The following is a 19607-nucleotide window of genomic DNA, read 5'->3' as shown; positions in this document are numbered from 1 at the left end:
TGGATTTCTTTTGGCCCCCATTAGCAACAAATCCAAGATCCATCGCTACTTCCCACGTCTCCTCTGATTTAGAGAGTGTGGGCATAACCATCTCCCTTAATTATATATGGGGGTGATTATACTCATACTCGCTGCTTGGTCCGAATTAACCCAATAACACGTAATTATTATCTCATTACAACCACCATAATGCTGACTGTTTCAGTATTGAAACAGTGGCAGACCTTTGAGATGTCCATCAGTGATTGTGGGGCATCAAAGACTGGAAGACTGCAAGAGAACAAATGTAAACTACTCTTGAGGGGATGCGAGGAAACCCCCTCCGACGCTTAAGTCAGTATATGTCCGTGAAGGATTTAAAGACAGAAACAGAGAGATAGATAAGCTATTTTAGGTGTAAGAGTATGTACCTGCAAAACAGTACCATTTGGCTATTTATAGGAGTATTGTTCATCTGATAGGATGTGTAATCCTTTCACACGTGTACGAATGAGATGAGTTCGACTGGAGGTAAGATTCCCTTATTTTGTCCTTTTTGGTGGTTGTGAGCACCATCTCGGACCAAAATCAGAAGTGGCTTGATTCTTCACGATGAGATCACATCCTAGTAGATTCATGTCGGACACATGAAGAGTGTCCGATAGCGAACTTGGGTACTACCCATACAGTTACCAAATACTATGGTCATAAAGCGGGTAGTTACATGGAAGGAAACTATTGGTGATGATGCTCGCTCAAGTCACTATGGCAATTGTTGGCTTATGAACCAAAGTAACTACCCCTCATAATGCGCACTCTCATGGCGCTCATCCGCGTACATGTGGTGTGAATGCCTCATGAGTCATGAACCCAATGAACCCATTGTAAGCAGTAATGTCATCCCGCTTCCTACTTTACTAGTCAAGTTCCCGACCCACTAAAGTGCAAGTCAATGTACACATTAGGTAGCTCACCATGCTAGGATTCTCATACGTCCAAGCTAAGGCATGTTTGTAGCTTACTAAGGCTTGGTCGTCCTTCATTGGAGAGAATAAGCTATCACTAAAAGACTACTTAACTCTGAGATAACAAATAACCCTGAAGAACACCTAATTAACTACCTAGCAAACTAGTTATTAGGCCGGTTATGTCTCGGTTTAAAAAAATTTTATTTATTAATATTGTACTTTGAAATGATAATACTAAATACAAATTGGTTTAGTGGTTTAAACTTTAGTATATGAACTTGAGGTCACGGGATCAAAACTTATAATATCCAATTTCTAAATTTTTTTTGGTACATGATTACATGAATTAATATAGATATGACTTGTTTTGTTTTAAATTACCACCAATTGATAGATTTTGTGAGACAAAAAAAGAAAATATTGCACGTGAAAATTGATTATTTCTTTGACATAATATGTCTAACAATAAAAAAAATATTGTATAGGGTATAATAATAAAAACAAGCCAAATTTGCCAACAACTACCTAATATATACCATTTTTCATAAACAACTACCTAGTATAAACTTTTTCTTATATAACTACCTAACTTAACAATTCTGTCAACGTAACAATACCAAAGACCTTAAATTTTGAAATCTCCGTCACATAAGGACCACCAATTCTAATTTACCACCAATTTGACTGCATTTCTAATTTCCGTCACATAGGGCCCATTAAACTTACCCTTTCTTACCTTTGTTTGCCTTTTCACATTCATCCTCTAATTGTAATTCTTCCATTTCTCACCCATCATCTTCAATTCTCACCCACCTTACTGTAATTCTTTCATCATCAATTACCATCTTCCTGCAAAAAGCTTCCCACTGTCATTTCTGCTTCTGTCAACATCTTCCTTTTTTGGAAGTACCTTTGTGGTCCAAAGAGTAGAACAAATGGGAAGAAAGAAGGGACAAATTGCAAATAAAGCATCAATTGGAGGTGTAGAAAGGTATCTCACTGTTCTCTCACTCTTACTGTATGTGTAAAAAGTTCTGGTAATTGTTGAATTGCATTGAAATTTGCAAATTAGTAGTTAATTGAGTAACCCTAGTTGAATGATTAACGCAAAAATATATAGAATTAGTTTTTGCTTGCTAATGTAATGTTTAATGGGCCATGTTCATATTAAAATAATTCTAGGGTTTGTAATTGCAATGTGAACAATGTATATGTATTTTTTTTAATTTTTGTCTTGTACTGAATCTAGGGATGCTGAACTTGAGTTAATTTCATTTAATTTTTAGAGTACCACTAGTGTATATTGATATGAATATCTGGTTTGGGGGTAAATTTGTAGAAATTAATGGAGAAACTCAATATGCGCATGTAGAAATTAATGGTGTTAAGAAGTGATGTCATGTTCAGGAAATGAAACTTCAATATTGGACTTCAACCATAATCATTAGCAGTTTAAAAGAAGTAGTAGTGAAGCAAATGCAATATGCAGGGCAACATTTGGCCAATTCAGTGCATGGTTTATGCTGAAGGGAAAAACATTGAGTGACAGAAGAGCGAAGATTGAAGGGGAGAAGGAAATTAATTTGCTGGTTAATAGTGAAGATAGATGAAATAAGGTTACTATTTGAGTTTTGGAGGAGCCCATTGTGTTTACAGGGCCAAAAACAAGGAGCAAATATGTGAGTTGGGCTCCAACTAGAAGGCAGGTTCAAGTAACAGGCTTAGTACCACAAACAAAGAGCCTAAGCATCACTATACCAACCAATCAACCAAAAATACCCATCCAAGTCACATATTCAGCCAAAACAAAGTTGAAGGAGCCAAAGACTGAGTAGATATAAGCCCTATAAGAAGATCAACTAGGCTTAAATCAAGTAGCCCAACTAAAAGTGATGAGGTGGTTTTTGCCATAACCAAAGCCTAATTTTATTCTAAGGTCACTAAACCAAAATCACCCCCAAGATTCTCCCTCTATAACTGGTTCTTCTGCCATCATCTCAGCATCTTCTCCAAAACCAAAACATTCATCTAATCCCTCATCATCAACTGTTGCCTTAGCATTGACTCCCCTAAAACTTACAGCTTCAAGTACATCCTCCCCTCTTAAAAGAAGCACACTTAGAGTCAAAACAATTGCAAGTAAGGGTAGATTGGCCTTAGGAGAAACTGAGAAAAAGTCAAGTCCAAAAAAAGAAAAAAGTGGTCAAACCTAAACCCAAAAAGAGAACTTTATCAGATGAGGAAGGGGAAGGCTCTAGTGATAACGACTTCTCAGATTTAGATGTCCAGTTTGATCTTGAAGAAGAGGATGAGGATGTTGGGGAGGTGTTCACAGTAGCCCTAGGTGGTAATATCACTAAGGAAGTTGCAGCATCAGTAGGCCGGTGGTGTTAAGACAAGAAGTCAAGCAGATTTGGAAATAGAATAGTCCAAGGAGAAGGGTGAGCCTGTTGATGGGGGTGTTGTTGGGGGTGAGCCTGTTGATGGGGATGTTGTTGGGGGTGAGGCTGTTGAGGAAGAGTGTGACATAGACTTAATTGAGGAGCATGGGTATGATTCTGATGAGCTCAGGAGTTTACAAGGGTCTGAAGAGGAAGTGGATCCATACCCTACATTCAACACATAAGTTGACTTCAAGAAGAGAATTAACTTGACTAAGGGGCTGAAGTTCAGGGATGTTTATGTACTGAGAAAAGCACTTAGGTTTCATGCTATTGAGAACACTTATGACTACTATTTGCTTAACAATTCTTCTAAGAGACAGACAGCTCATTGCAAGTATAAGTGTAGTTGCCCATGGGACAAGCAGCATGGGAAGATTGTGAAGTGTGTGTGTGATGATGAAGATAAGTGTAAGTTTAAGGTGTATGTAGTGAGTTTGCCAAGAGAGATCACACTGCAAATAAAAAAGTCTTAACCTTGAGCATACTTGTGGTCATGTTGATGCAAATAGTAAGGTGTCCTCTGAGTTGTTGGCAGAGAAGTATATAAATTACTTCAGGGATGACCAAGGTGAGAGGCTAAAAAAATTCATACATTAGGTGTTCACTGACACAGGGGTCATGGTTGGGTACCATAGATCTTGGTTTGCAAGGGTTAGGGCTAATCTAAGCATATATGGTGATGCATCTGATCAATACAAGAGGGTGTATGATTATGCTTTTGCAATCCTGAAATACAACTCTGGATCATCAGCCCTTGTATCAGTGACTAGAGCGCAAAATCCTCCTCCAACATTTCAGAGAATGTATGTGTGCATGGAAGCTTGTAAGCTATGATTTACATAGGGTTGCAGACCTCTTATTGGTATTAATGGATACTATCTCAAGGGTGCATACCCTGGCATGATATTGGCAGGAGTGGCTAAGGATGGTAACAACAACATATTTCTAGTGGCATGGGCTGTTGTTGAGGTTAAAGATAAGCAAAGTTGGAGTTGGTTCTTGGACCTTTTGATCAATGACATAGGATTCCACAAGGGAGAGGGCATGACTGTTATGTCTGACAGACAAAAGGTGAGCAATTAAACTTCAGTACATGTATTTTTAGCCTAATGTTGTTACTTTATATATTTTGCTGACCTATTTCTAACTTATTGTTGCTAGGAATTAATTGATGCTGTTGAAACAGTTTGCCCAAATGTTGAGGTCAGATTTTGTGTAAGACACATTTGGGAAAACTTCAAGCTTCAATTTTCTGGTATAGCATTCAAAGAGTCATTTTGAAGAGCAGCTTAGAAAAGTTCAAGGGTTAGTATTTATGTGTTAAGAGTAGTTTATCATAGTTTATTTAATCTTGATAATTGTATGGATTAGGTTATTTGTTAGTTGTATGTTTGTTGGTTGTTGTTAGTTTACTTACATAGCTGAAATAGAGCCTATCAAGTTCCTCTCCCAAGATGCCTATAAATACTTAGTTGTAATTCCTCTAAAATATTGAGCTAGACATGCCTTCCTTACTAGGTTAAAGTCCAATTTGTTGCTTAACAACCTTTGTGAGACTTTCAACTTAGTAATCAAGGAAACAATGGACAAACCAATCATCAAGTTTATGCCTTTTGTTGAATAAGAAGGTATGTGATGAAGAGGAATAAAAAGAAATGGGATGGAATTCAAAGCTATAATGGGAGGTTTATGCCTTTTGTTGAAAAGGTTTTCAGTTGGGTGAAAGAAGAAGCTAAGCAGTGTGTGATGATGGTGCCTTCCAAAGCGGGGGAGTGGGAAGTTGATTACCAGTATGATAGATTTGTGGTTAACTTAAGAGATAGGTCTTGTTCTTGTAACAAGTGGGATATAACAGAGATTCCTTGCATACATGCATATGCTTACATACTGAAAATTAGGGGAAAACCAAAGGACTATGTAGACCCCTTTTATAGCACAGAGAAGTATATGCAAGCATATGATCCATATATAAAACCTATGCCTAGAATGAAGCAATGGCAAGCCACTGAATTCCCTCATCCATTACCTCAACCAATCAGGAAGATGCCATGCAAACCTTCTTTTAAGAAAAGAAAAAAAGAAGCAGATAAAAAATAAGACAAGGAAAACACTTATGTTAAGAGGCCTAAGAGATAGAACCAATGTGGTAATTATGGTCAGTTGGGCCACTACAGGACCAAGTGCAACAACCCTCCAGCTCCTCCAAAGGAAAAATCTAAGGAAGTTGGACCATTTAAAATAATGGATCATTGGACAGTTGCTCAAAGGGGTAGAAAGGAGGCCAGAGTAACAAGGAAGGCAATGTACTTAACATAGATTTAGTTTATATTATAGTTTTCTGAACATGAATGTGTATTTGATATGTTTATGTATTATGTTAGGTTTATGAAGCTGAATGCATTAGTAACCCCATGGGAATGGAACATGAGGGTGGCCCAAGTAGTCTAGTTCAATCAAACACCAACTTCCTCCCACCTTGGACACAAAGCAGCCAAGGATCAAATCAACTACAAGCTGGACAGCGGAAGTGGAAGAAGCAGCCAAGTAAAGAGAAGCAGCAAGAGGAAACATGTTCACAAGTTGTTGCCAAAAAGGGACCTGTCAAGAAGCCTAAACTTGAAAAAATTGTAAAGGGGCATGCTAAAAAGCCTGCTTGGCAAGTGTAATATGATTTTTGTAAAAGAATGCTTAAGTAGTTCCTAATGTTTTGGCATAGATTACTGAAACAATTTTTTTTGGTCTACTACGAGGAGTTTCCCACCGCCTTTGGCGAGTGGACTAATCTCCCGCGGGAGTTTGCATGGGTACCTCAAAGGGCAGCATCCCTCCCAGCTGGGATTTTTTCCATACCCAAGGCTCGAACCCGAGACCTTGGTTAAGGAGCGAGAGGCCCTTAACCACTCACGCCAACCCCAGTTGGTTACTGAAACAATTTAGTAGGTACAACATTTGTTTTGTACTAAATATATATTGGCTACTGTTGGATTAAGAAAATAACTTGATGTAATGTATGTTAGCCTCTACAGTTAGAGAAATTTTTAGCATTAATAGGCTCATGATCCTAATTTTCTTTGAGAGATGTACACAAAAATGTAAATTAACAATTAAAGCGTTCCACATCAACAATTAGTAGTTTTCATTGAAGACAAAGAAACCATTACAACAACAAAGTAACCATTTCAGGTTTACAAAAGTTGATAACATGCCTAGTACTCGATTAATCCTACCTAATTTGCTACATCTTATGCATCAAACTTCTTCACCATAATCCATAACAAAGTTACATAAATCAAAGCAAACAAGTCCATAGAAAATATAAATCCTTCCACCCTCACTTCCTCTGTTCTTCTTAGCTGCCTTCAGTTTCTTCACCAATCTCTCATTCTTCTTAGCAAGCTAAAGCTTCATCCTTTGTTGTTCCAGTTTATGGACCTCACCTTTTAGTACTTCAACATCACTACCAAGCAACTTCTTCTCACTCCCACACATCACAGCCATGCTTGATCTTTCTAATGTGATCATAAAACTTTCAACTTATAAATATCCTCCCATGATTAGCACTGGTCCATGATGTCAAAGTTTCCACACCAATCTTACAATTGCAAATTTTGGGAAGCACTCAATTTGACAGACCTGTTAAAATAATTAGCCAAAAAAACAGAAATTGATCATAATTAACAAATCTCCCAATTTCTAGAAAACCCTTATTTCAAATAAAATCAGAGGAAAATTCCAATTATATCACCAATGACATTGAATTTTTACCAAAAACACTATTCTATAATCCCTAATATCAAAAGGTGAAGGAAGGGGAACTTACCTGAATAATTAAAAACCTTCACACTCAACCTTCAGTGAATATTTTGGCTTAAGTATTGACAATGTAAGGTTTTCGAGGGTTTTATAATGCCTTACATAGTTTTTAGGAGAGAAATGCGGTCAAATTGGTGGGAAATTAGAAAAGGCGGGCCCCATGTGACAGAAATTTCAAACTTTAACGTCTTTGGTAGTGTTACGTTGACGGAATTGTTAAGTTAGGTAGTTGTATAAGAAAAAGTTTATATTAGGTAGTTGTTTATGAAAAGTGATATATATTAGGTAGTTGTTGATAATTTTGACTAAAAGCAATTATCGAGTATTTTTGTTGTTGGGGGATTATAGAGTGGTTAAAGTAAGAAAAAAAAAACAATTAATCAACTACATTTCTATAAGGACAGTTTCCCAAAATGCTAGAGTATTTTGGTGCATTCTTTGAAGTTTACCTCGTGAAAAATTCATGATTTAAGTTTCACTTCCTTCAAATCTCATGCCCTCCTCTTTATTCCCTCTACTATCATCACTCGTCACTCCTGCACACCATAACCAAATTTCTTCGAGCAACATAATCAGGTTTGTTATTGCCCAAAATCTCACCTTTTAGATCTGCCATCATTTCGTATAGTTCAATCGAACACTCACAATTCTTACGCAACAAAAACTCATACTATCAGAATCGTAATTCAACGGCGAATCTGAATTGATCAAAATCATTGGTAGCTGAAGTCATCGTCGTCGAAGTCCTTTGGACATGAGTACTCCAGCACTTTCTGGAGTATGATCTCTCTCTTTTTCTCTCATTACTGCTATTTTTATTGAATTCAAGGTTAACTAGATCTATCTATAGATGCTTAATCTTTTTTGGCGAAAATTGTGCGTTGCATTTTGATATGTACTTTTGCCATTTTTTAAATAGTTGCAACGTTTTGACTTGTAGGCTTGCCACTATACAACCATTGATATCGTTAATTATCTATTTGTGAAATTTATAGAAAGTTGAAAAGATATAATGAGGTAAATTGGACATCATCTTACATGTTAAAGTTTATGAAGTTTTATCTGGTTTACTAGATTGATGACATTGAATTCTAGTGTAAATTTGCTTTTGGCTATCTTTCTAATGTCGTTGTCGATTGGGTTGGTTCGGTGGGGCGCAGGGCGGGGGATTGTTTACAGGTTTTACAAAGCTGTGCAAGGGGCTTGCTGTGGTGCTTGTTGTTGCTCACATTGTAGTTCAGCTTTTCCCGCCTGCCGTCACGTATCTCGCTCTTATTCCTGCAAGGTACATTGAATGATTACGATGTCCTCGCTTTGAATGGTTTCAATTTGTGCTTGTAGGATTTGGTAAATGCAATTGGTTTCAATGTGTGCTTGTAGGATTTGCTAAATGCAATTGGTTTCATTTTGTGCTTGTAGGATTTGGTAAGTGCAATTGGTTTCAATTTGTTGTTGTAGGTTTTGGTAAATGCAATCGGTTTCAATATACTTTGGAAGAGATGGACTTTTGTTTGACATTTTAACTAGCACTAGATAGGAGCTACATCCTCTTCGGAGAGCCTTCGAATCTTCCTCCCATGACTTGTACACAAATGTAGTTAGTTACTGTAGGGTACGCATTTCATTGCAGCCTTTTCTTTTTCTTTCTAAGAGGCATTGCTTGATGCTTCCCCACCTGTTTGCTTTGGCTAGGACACCAATTCAGTTAGAGTAAGCTTGATAACTTTGAACAGAATTGGTTGCCCACCTGTTTTCTTTTCTTTCTAAGAGATATTGTTGAGACGCGATTGTTAGGCTATGCGAGGCCGTCGGGATTACATAACCCTTCTATCTCCTTTTACCACACTAACCCAATACCCACCCACTAAATCAAATCTTCACCTTCTATGGCAGCCTCAGGTGTGCTAAGACGTTACTACTACAGTGAGAATTTATGGACATGTGGGGTGAAGGTTGTGGTGGTGGACGGCGGAGGGGGCTGATTGGAGAGAGAAAAAGAGGCAAAGAAGTTTGGAGGAGGAGGAGAAAAACAGCTTATTGGGGTTGTTAATGGCAGAGGGGAGAGAAGGATAGTGGGCTAATTGAGTTAGGAGAGAGAGAAAGAAAGTAGGGAGATTAGGGGAGGGGTAATTAGAGGTTAGTAGGTCAATTGGGTTAATTGGAGGTTAACAACTAATGGTTTTGACTTCTGTTAGTAGTAAGGGCACTCTATCGTCCCATTTGGTAGTTGGTTATAAATAGTGGTATTGGGAATTAATTTGAATATAAATTTCTGAAGAAAATCATTGTTCACTTCCATGGTAATGCCAATATATCCTAAGGTGACTATTTTTCTTCTTAAATTCTCATTTCCATCCAATAACACCTTGTATGTGGTAATGAATGGTAATGAAAATTGCTTCCCTTTGTAGAAAAAACCACAAGCTTAGGGTGAGATTGCTTCCCCGTGGAAAAAAAACACAAACTTGGGGGTTGAAATTTCGTCTGTATGGAGATTTTAACGGTGCTTCTCTTGTAACATTACACTTGAAATTCATTCCCATTACCACCATTTATTAACGACTACCAAACAGGCCGTATGTATTTTGAAGAATCTGAGGGTTATATGGTGAATTTTGAAAAGTGCAGTGGTATATGTGAAGAAAAAAATTGTCGGGGTTATATAGTGAAGAATCCAAATTTTAAAAAATGAAAAATATGGTTGCATTCGATGAATGAGCCTTCTCTAGCCCCCAAAGGGTGTCGCACATTGCTATAAATCAGCACAGGGCCAAATCAGTAGCATGAGAACTGTCCTAACCTGCCACCGGTGATTTCATCAGAGCTCTACTAGAGAAAAAAGAAAGTCCATAGTTATATCCTGTTTTAAGTAGCTGGAAGGTTCACTCTAGACATTGTGGATGAGAAAAGAACTGAAGTATACAATGGTTAATTCTTGTATATTTTTTTTATGTCAGTGGGGACTGCGAATAGGCGAAAATCTGAACACGTTTATGGATCTCCTCTAACTTAATGCATCTTGGGACAATGAGACTTCAGTCGTCTATGGATGCTGGAAAGACCCAAACTCTCAATGCATCCGTGTTTATATTTTTGTGAAGGATTAATCTTGAAGATATTACATTCCTGGAATTTTGTTTTTCTTTTCAAGTCCCTTTTGCTCCTTGATGAATCAATCGTAGACCATTGTTGTTCTTTCATGAAGCTACGTGTTCAGGAAATGCGTATGATCCTGCGTCTTCTTGATGTGCATGTGATAATTGGGGTCTGTGGATGCTGGCTTTGGAGTTAAATTAAGAGGTTTTCACTAAAATTCAAACATCAAGGCTCAAGCTGAGAGTTCTCCAATATCTGATTTATGTAAGTATAAAAGAGGGGATGAGGTAATGTAAAAGATATGACTCCAATAGGTGACATAAACTTTGAAGCAACCACAAAATAGACACTAGCTCCAAAATCTAGCTCTAAACAAGTGATTTACTGAAGGAAATTGTCATCCTGGTTCAATTCAATCCCAAAGCTAAAAATTTCTGATAAAGAGATGAGTGTTAGTTTCTTAGCATTAAATTGAACTAAGGCCATTATTTGATATAGGATTTTCCGTTGGTAGTTTGTTGAAATATTGTTCCATAACATGTGTTTTGACCTCACTCAGTGACATGTTGTAGACTTTTTCTTCATTTTGTTACTTTTTGTAAATTATTTTGTATGTTGGTACTATTTATTCAGTGTTCTGCATATAAGACAATTTTAACTCATTTTAGTAATTTAGTCACTACTCACTAATGTTTATCGCCTATTATTTATTCAAAACAGTGTTAACCTGATTAATGAAACCCCCTCATGAATTGTGATCCGAAAAGGCAAATTAATACATGTTAATGGTGGCATACTATTGAGCTAATGAACAAAATTAGGTAGTTTATTGCGTTCTTGGATCTGTTTATCATACCACTGCTCCAAGGAACAACAAGATTTTGCTCTAATTTAAATATTTAAAATATTACTGTAATTTGTAATTTTTAAATATTACTTTAATTCATATGTCTTTTAAGTGTTAAATTACTACGATGAAGTGGAAAGTTTTTGCTTTCCAATCCACATTGTGATTGCCAGGAAATTTGACATAAATTCCATGAAATTGAACTTGGGCAACATCACGACTTAATTCTAAAATCTTTTGATGGCTCATTACACAATATAGCATTGTCCTCACGACCTTAACTCTAAAATCTTTGATGACTCATTACACAAAATAGCATTACCCAAATGGTTATTGCTCCCTTTTGTAGTTGGGTAAAGTAAATTGCCTAACGTCTGCAAGATGCAAACTATGGAATATGGTACTAAATTTCGGCCACATCTTTGCATAACTACAGCATTTTTAGCTTATCATAATAAGGCTGCACAGCAGAAAATTTTCTGCATTACCTGAATTTATTCCGTGATCACCTCCGAGATTCAAACCATGACATAGGACACAGAGTTGGTGAACTGTTAAATAGTTATTGCCAAAAGGCTTAGTACTAGAGTATGGATCTTTGACAAGACGATATTATACTTTGATGTAGGTAGTAGCACAGGTGAGAGACTTGAATTGAATCATGTCCTGATGGTGGAGTTACTTCTGTGCCATTTAATCTGCTCTGCTCTGCTGTGTGATTTCCTCAAATCTTTGACCTGTACGTGGCAGTCTTTAGTCTGCAGGATTGCATTGTTTTCCTGATCGATTTTTAAGAATCGAGTACTAAGCCCTTGAGCACTATATCTTCATTTGAATTTGGGTTTAAGCAGGGAAAGGAGGATTACCTTGTAAAAGGGACCCTTAATACCACCTCTGAAGAACACTTTATGTGCTTTAAGTCACAAAACTCTTTGTTATAGTTGTTCTGATCTTTATTGGAATAATTAAATTTCTCACTTTAGAAGGTTCGTCGATGAATTGGTATTAGGATTATTTGATATGTATACACCTCAAATTCCTTCCAGAAAGAAGTTCTCCTTATTTGTAATTTGCATCCTGTTTTATGTCTTAATTAGCAATGGTAAAATTTGTTTTGCTCCGGTGCTTGTGCTTGAGCTGCTTGAACATTTGATGCCTATTTTTAATTGTATCAAAATTGCTGGCTGTTTGATTGATCATAGGACAATTCCTTTCGCGTGGAATCTCTTAACAGCTGGTTACGTCGAACAGACAATATATGGGGTATGTGCAATTCATTTTCTCCTAACACTTGTTCAATGCTGTAATATTTGTATGCATATGTTTTGGATGACTTGCTAATTTTCATGTTTCTTCTTTTATTTTTTGCAAACTCCAGGTGGTTATTAGTACATTTGCTCTGCTTTTTATTGGAAAGATTCTTGAGCCCATCTGGGGTTCTAAGGAATTTGTGAAGTTCATCTTTATTGTCAACTTTCTTACGTATGTCTGTGTCTTCATCACGGCAATTGCCTTTTACTATGCAACAAGGCTGGAAATCTACCTGTAAGTGCTGTGAAGTCATCTTATTATTACTGTGAAAGGCTTTGCTTTGCTCTTTACCTTTGTGCAGATTATATAAGAACATTGTTTGTATGTGGCATTTCAGTTCACCTTCATAATCTCTAATTGATTATGGGCACATGTAATTAGAAAAAAAAAAAGGAGCAAGTGTCATTTGCAATCCAAAAATTTAAAACCAGCATTTAAAAAGTTTACGTAGTACAAGAGTTAGTTCATGAGGTTCACGCAAAAAAATCAACATAGGACTGTTGATTTGGGAGCATGGGACAGGGACGGATCCAGGAAATTTAGCCACGTGGGTTCGGAGTAGTTCGACTATAAATTCCAAATTAAGTTTTACTATTAGGAGTTACAATTTTTTAGAGAAAAGGGGAACTTTTAACAATTGTACTTACTGGAGCTTTCATTCTTGATTACGTCATTACAAAAAAAATCTAATTGATTCATGAAGTATTAAAAGGCGATCAATTTCTTGTAATAAACTACAAAGTTACACAAAACTAAGAAGAGTATCAATTATTAAGAAACTTTTCATTAATCAACTTATCACTTAAGTGTTAAAAGTTAAAACTAAATATGATATGAAATGATGAAACAAATTATGAAACTTGGACAACTAGCACAAATATGAAATCTAAAATGACTAATTAACAATGAATCAACATTAATAGGTTCTTTGTATGTTAGTTTGAGTGATAATGAGCTCTGTCTAGAATTTTGTTTAGAAAGTGATGTATCAAATCTTCCATTTCAAACATTAATATTTGCACACTTGGTTTATAAATGCCCATAAATTTCTGAAAATATGAACATTACTCCTTTTCATTAGAACAAACTTCTCATTGCATATCATACAAATATCTGATCAATAAATCAAGTAATCGATATAGTAAATAGTGTAAACTTTTAGTAACTAATTATACGCAGGGCATGATTATTTGATTGCTTAAGCAAGGAAAATGGGAAGAGAATGAAAAAGAAATCATATTCATTAGCTTCAGCTGTATTTGTACTTGGTGAGGGGGGAGGGATTTATAGATAAAAAGTGAGCTGAAAATTAAAGGGAGGATTAAAGAAAAGGGAAAAAAAGACCAATAATATAACATAACCACAAAGGGAGAAAAAGGATCGTAATATGGTACCCATAAACATTAGCTATCTTGGTTCAGTAGGCTAGGTTGCAAACACATTTAATTATGTTATGTAATTTGCTCGTTTACTACCCGTAAAAATAAAAAATAAAAGGGAGAAAAAGAACGGGTAAAAAGAGAAGAAAATGCAATAGTACCTCCATGGAGTGTCGAACCGGCGACCTTCAACTGAAGAATACAAAGAATAACACACTTCAGCTGAGCTACATTGCATTGGAGTGAAACAATACTGCATTTATTGTATATAAGAAGACACGTATTTCCCCTTTTTTTTCGGTTCTTCCCTGTTTTTTTCCCGGATCCACGTGGGTTCAGTTGAACCCACTAAACACATGCTGGATCCGCTCCTGGACAGAGTATTTATGAAGGGTTATCAATATCAGTATGACCTTGATCCTTATGAAAGATGGGTTACATTCGTTGTTTATTTCGAGGAAAGCTTATTTGTTATGATGATCAATTTTTATATTATATGTTTATGCCTTTTGCCCTATAATAGTCTTAACTCAAACCATTATGAGATCCTGATGAGTAAGTGCCCACTTACCATGAGGATATACTCTTCGTCACCTTTACCCTTAGCAGTCTGACCTTGATCCTTGTGAAAGATGGGTGTGCATAGTTTGTTGTCAGTTGCTGATGTGATTTTTGTTGGCGGTTCGAACTCTTTTTGTGTTTTTATGGATTTATGGACGAACAACAATAATTATAAAAGGGATAGGCTCTTAAATCGCAGTTTAAGAGGTTCTCTTATGAGTCTCGGCTCCAAGATCACACAAAGTCGCGGTTTGTGTATTTGAACTCTCAGTTCTATGCAAGCACAACAAGCTTAACACTTTAATTTCTAAACTCAAAATCTGATTTTTATTAATGAACGAAATAGCCTTTATATAATACAAGATTCCTAACTTATCTAGTAAAGCTTAAAGGATAAACAAAAATAACCAACAAACTTACCTATCTTTATCTTAAAGGATAAAGATAAATAACAACCTAATACTATTCTCTAATTCACACGCCTATTTTGAAGATAATTATAAAAATAAAACTCCTAATTAGACTCAATGACAAAGGAATTAGACTCCTAAGTATAATAGGATCCCTTTATCACTTAAATACTTAAATTAAAGCAATTAAAATTAATTAAACTACATAGTTTCCTAACAGAACTAGGACTTTCGCACAGTGGTTGGCACTGTCTTGCGTACCGTGACCTACGTTTTCGTACTTGATGCTCCTCATATGCATCGGTCGCCGAGACATAATGGTTGTTGAAGGAGCTAAATTGTGTGGATCTTGGATGCAGGATAGTTTGACTTTCAGAAATTGAGGATTGAAATGAATATATTTCCAATTATACCATTAGTTCTTGTTGCTTATATTGTAAAATTAAATAGGGTCTGTTTCTCCTACTGAGTGGTAACAAGTAAGAACAAACACTGGTTTCTTGCCTCATTCTCATGTATGTTTGTTTGAGGGAGGGAGCTTTAGTAGGGATGTCGGGCAGCTCCACATGGCTCAAATTGTCATGTTGCCATCCCTAGAGTAAGGAGGCTGGGTTTAAATAGGCGGGAGTGAGAATGACTAGCTAACACCTTGTAATTTCTTGCTACCTTCATTCTATAACCATCCAACACCTATTAATTGAGCAAAATTTGAGATCATTCACCCTCCAACAACGCTGTTGTGAATGTTTCAGCAAATCGTTCTTTTCATGCTTGTCTCTTAAACATAAGAAGATACTTTGTTATGTCGATTTCCACCATTGTTACTCCCATTCTTTTCTTACCAAATGAGCCTTTAGAGTAGTATATATGTGAGGAAATAAGTATTAGATGTATTTTCTTACTGTCATTTGTTATAAATTTCTTATCCTAAAGATAGTTTGTCCACAACATTCTTTTAGGTAATTTTATTGTGAAATATAGGTCTTTTCAGTGTTGTTGGGTTCTTGAAGCCTAGCATGCCATGATGAGTTCTGCCCTTGTGTATTCATTTTGAACAAGACAAATGGATTTTTTTTCCTTTATGTTTCTTCCTCCACATATCATTAGTGCACTTCTCGCCTGCAATCTCTTCTTTCACTTCTCTCTTTTCTGTCGCTCACCTTTGTTCTGTGTTCTGTTTGCTCTTCGTATTTTTATCAATCCACTCTTTTGGTTAATGGTCTATTACACTCTACATAAATTTGTCATTGTTGCACATGTTCATATCTTCTTTCGACTTCTCACTTCTGTCATGTATTCTATATTCATTTAAGGAATTTGTTAGTCTGTTTGTGTTCTTAGTGGATATAGCCTGCATTTGGACATCACTAAGTTTATCAATGAGTATTGCAATGTCCTTTACAATATACTTTCAAAAAAATTTATAGCTTGAAATTTTTATGGAATTTAACTAGGTTTTTTTTAATATGGTAGATATGCATGCATAGTATAATATAAAAATGATTTTTTTCAGTATAGTAGTATAGATATAGCTGTCAGATATGATTAATGATGTTTCTTGAAGAAATAGGATCATAAATTCAGCGCATTTGTACTGTTGCTTTATTGTCGTTTTGCTTAATAGAAGCACTTGACTTCGATTTAGGTTGACTTGATTGGAAGTTGTCATGCCTTACTTTAAACCGCATCAGTTGCATGTATAGTTTCGTTTGGTCTTCTACTCTCTCTTTGTCTTGCTTTTCATAGTTGTTTAGTTTTGTTTGCAGTGCATCACTTCCTCATCAATCCAGACATGTTGAGTCTTTTTGTTTTCAGTTTTTTTCATCTCTATCTCAGATAAGCAGTAGTTGTTTTCATTGTTATCTTTCCTTATCTATGTAGCTATATGCCAATCTCCGGCTTCCATGGAGTGCTTTCAGGATTTTTGGTCGGTATCAAGCAAATTGTCCCGGATCAGGAGCTTTCTTTGTTTGGCATTGCAAAAGTTAAAGCCAAGGTATCACCGAACTTGTTTTATCCTCCTTTTCCTCAAATGAAAAATTAACCCCAAGAAAACAAAAAAGAGATTGACATACAAAAACTCTGATTTTATCGTGCCTTGTGTCGTCAAAATGCAGTGGCTACCATCTATAATGATTCTTCTGTCGGTCACTGCAAGCTTTTTCTTGGCAGATTCAGTAGCATACCTTCCCATGTTAATCTTTGGTACATATATGAGTTGGATCTACCTAAGATACTTGCAGAGAAGACAAGAAACCAACTTCAGGGGAGATCCAAGTGATGAGTTTGCATTTGCATCTTTCTTCCCAGATTTTTTGAGGTAACATCCTGTTTCACCTATTCACCTCTTGGAAGGTAAGTAATATTAAATGAAATCATCATTTGATCTGCTTCTGCCACTGTGAGCATGCAGACCTGTGATTAGTCCTATTTCATCAATTTTCCATCGGATGTTCTGTGGAAGATCTGAAGCTTTTAATGAAGACCAGGGTTATGGCCTGGGAGGGATCCCACTTCCAGGCTCTGATTCAATCGAGGCTTCAAGACGAAGGTAATGTTTATCATTTTCTCTTTATCAAGCATTTCTCCATGCCGCTGTTTGTATACCGTGCACATGCATTCATCAATTTGCTTTGACTTTTGTGCTTTACATGCAGATTCCTTGTGTAGTTTGAACTGCACTAAGGCTTGTTTCTTTCGTGTGCTAGAAAGATGTTTGATACTATTAATAGATGGAAGTTTCGGCTTCATTCAGTCTATTTGTGGGTGTATATATGTTAGAATCACACTACAGAAAGTGCAGATAGGATTATGGGTCGAGTCTGGGGTGGGTCCAGCCAGACCCAGACCCAAACCTGCCCTAGACCCACATTGAAAAATCTGGGTCTTGAGTCCTAAATGGGTCTGAAGCTTATTTGGAGTTTTCATTGTTTTTCTAACTCGAGAGTTTTTTACGCCCAATTTTTTTAGCTATTAAAATGTTGAAAGACCAAGGTCTAAAAATCCTAGTCTTGGTCGGGTGCTGGGTTCCATGCCCATCCTTAGATAGGAAGCTTTGTTGCAAGAGACTTGATTGATTTTGCTTTTGTTCCCAGACTCTGCTCTATGTGAGTGTATAATAGGAGTATAGGACTCTACCTTTGTGTACACAAGAGCAGAGAACCACATCTTCCAACCTTTTCTTTGGGTCTGAGTTATGCATAGAGTTGTTTTTCCTATTTAGTTTTATTGTCCCATAATTATTTTGCTGGCATCAGGTAGCATGGACTGCTTATTGGCCTAGAGACCTCTGCACACAAATGCGAGACTGTGTTGTTTTTATTGTTGGCTTTTAATAGCCCTATTAGTTATTGTAACCCACTCACCCACCCACTGCTGTTCTTCTCTCATACCCTATTAATCTTCGTCACTCTTTCTTTAAAGTCTTCTGCCAATCCCAGATGAAGAGCCTTGCTGGTAGCTGAAAACACTGTTTTCTGCCTACAGTATTTCCTTCCTCTCTGGCCTCTGCTGTCTCTCTCTCTCTCTCTCTCTCTCTCCCTCCCTCCCTCTCTCCCCCTCCCCCCCTCTCTCTCTCTCTCTCTCTCTCTCTCTCTCTCTCTCTCATTCCTTTGTCATTTGGTTCATTCCGTCTACTAACTGTGTACTTATTGCATTCTTGTCCTTCCAGATAACATTATGATTGAGGGATTGACTGTTCTGTAGTAGAATGTACACAATTTATTCAACTGCCAGACATTACGACACGTTTCTCAAGTGCAAACTTGCTAAAATATGCTGCTGTAAAAATAAGTGAAGTTCAGTAAATCAGTGAACTTCTACAAAAATAACCCGAGAACAGAGCCTAATTAGGTAGTTGCTATGATCAAATCGTGCTCTCCCGGAATCTGAAATTACCATCTTTTTCTTCCTGAAGTATTTGATTCCTGGCAATATATGTACTATTATATTTCCCTGAAGTGTTTTTGATGTGTGTTTGTCTTTACATCCAGTTTGCTTATTCCGTCAAAGTTATTATATTTCCTTAAGCCAATCTGTGCTAATATTTCAGAGAAAGAGGTGCTCGAGCATTAGAGGAAAGGTTAGCAACGGAGAGGTTGGCTACTGTAAAAAGTGCAGATGGATCACATATAGATGCCTCTGAGGAAGTCTGAATTTGATTTATGCTATAGAGCTTCACCTGCTGTTAAGTAAAGTGAGTCCATTACTCCTTTCAGGAACCAGCTAAATGATTGTAGAATGTATTGTGGAGGTGGATCCTTACTTTTGGAGGAGGAAATTTTGGAATTTGTTTGATCCTTGAACGATAAACTTCATGACCTTTCTGGTTTTCTTGGTTGAATCTTTTTATAGAAATACTTGTTAATATTAAAATCCTTGGAACTTTCAACATTATCAAGTCTTGCTGGGAAAAAGACCCGAATCTGCTGGATTGGCTTCTATCTTCGACTGCACAACTTAGGCTATTGCAATTATTCCAGCAAAAAGATACCAAGCTAAGCTTGTCCAAGTGGTAAGGAAAGAACCTTCCAATCTCAAGGTTGGGGGGTTCGATTTCCACTAGGGGGACTTTGGGAGAGGGTTTTCCCTTACCATCCTCCTAAATTTCAAAGTGTTTGTTCGCAAACTCAGGCTCGGTTAACCCGCGAGAGGTGTCGGTCTGGCGGGGCTTTTCATCTTATCATCAGGGTCGTTCCTGACATTTTATAGGCTCGGGGCGAAACTAAATCTGAGGGCCTCTTATATATGGTGGCAAAACAAAATTTCCGTGACTAATAGTACTTTTTTTTTACAATTAC

At 36.8% G+C, this 19607-nt stretch overlaps 1 protein-coding gene across 3 annotated transcripts; it reads left to right on the top strand.

Annotated features, from left to right (window-relative positions):
- Window positions 1-7624: 7624 nt before the first annotated feature.
- LOC104905595 (rhomboid-like protein 19) lies at window positions 7625-19182 on the top strand. 3 transcript variants are annotated; one of them, XM_010694184.4, is made up of 9 exons: window positions 7625-7780; window positions 7882-7982; window positions 8365-8489; window positions 12350-12410; window positions 12526-12692; window positions 16690-16804; window positions 16926-17128; window positions 17222-17359; window positions 18860-19182. In XM_010694184.4, the coding sequence occupies exons 2-9, from the start codon at window positions 7959-7961 to the stop codon at window positions 18960-18962; spliced, it is 936 nt and encodes a 311-aa protein (XP_010692486.1). In that variant the 5' UTR covers window positions 7625-7780; window positions 7882-7958; the 3' UTR covers window positions 18963-19182. The 3 variants fall into 3 exon arrangements, with proteins under 3 accessions (XP_010692486.1, XP_010692485.1, XP_019107743.1); XM_010694183.4 differs by having other exon boundaries at window positions 7633-7982; XM_019252198.2 differs by lacking the exons at window positions 7625-7780; window positions 7882-7982; window positions 8365-8489 and adding an exon at window positions 10548-10564.
- The last annotated feature ends 425 nt before the right edge of the window (window positions 19183-19607 follow it).

Source organism: Beta vulgaris, chromosome 1 (genome assembly GCF_026745355.1).
Source record: "Beta vulgaris subsp. vulgaris cultivar EL10 chromosome 1, EL10.2, whole genome shotgun sequence".
Taxonomy (NCBI): domain Eukaryota; kingdom Viridiplantae; phylum Streptophyta; class Magnoliopsida; order Caryophyllales; family Amaranthaceae; genus Beta; species Beta vulgaris.
This window is presented reverse-complemented; position numbering and strand designations above follow the sequence as displayed.

Bases quoted from the DNA above. Each gene is read 5' to 3' on its own strand.
- LOC104905595 (XM_010694184.4), top strand. From the start codon at position 7,959: ATGAGTACTCCAGCACTTTCTGGA. The intron at 7,983-8,364 runs GTATGATCTCTC...GGTGGGGCGCAG, and splicing joins GTACTCCAGCACTTTCTGGA to GGCGGGGGATTGTTTACAGG. The intron at 8,490-12,349 runs GTACATTGAATG...GATTGATCATAG, and splicing joins CTCGCTCTTATTCCTGCAAG to GACAATTCCTTTCGCGTGGA.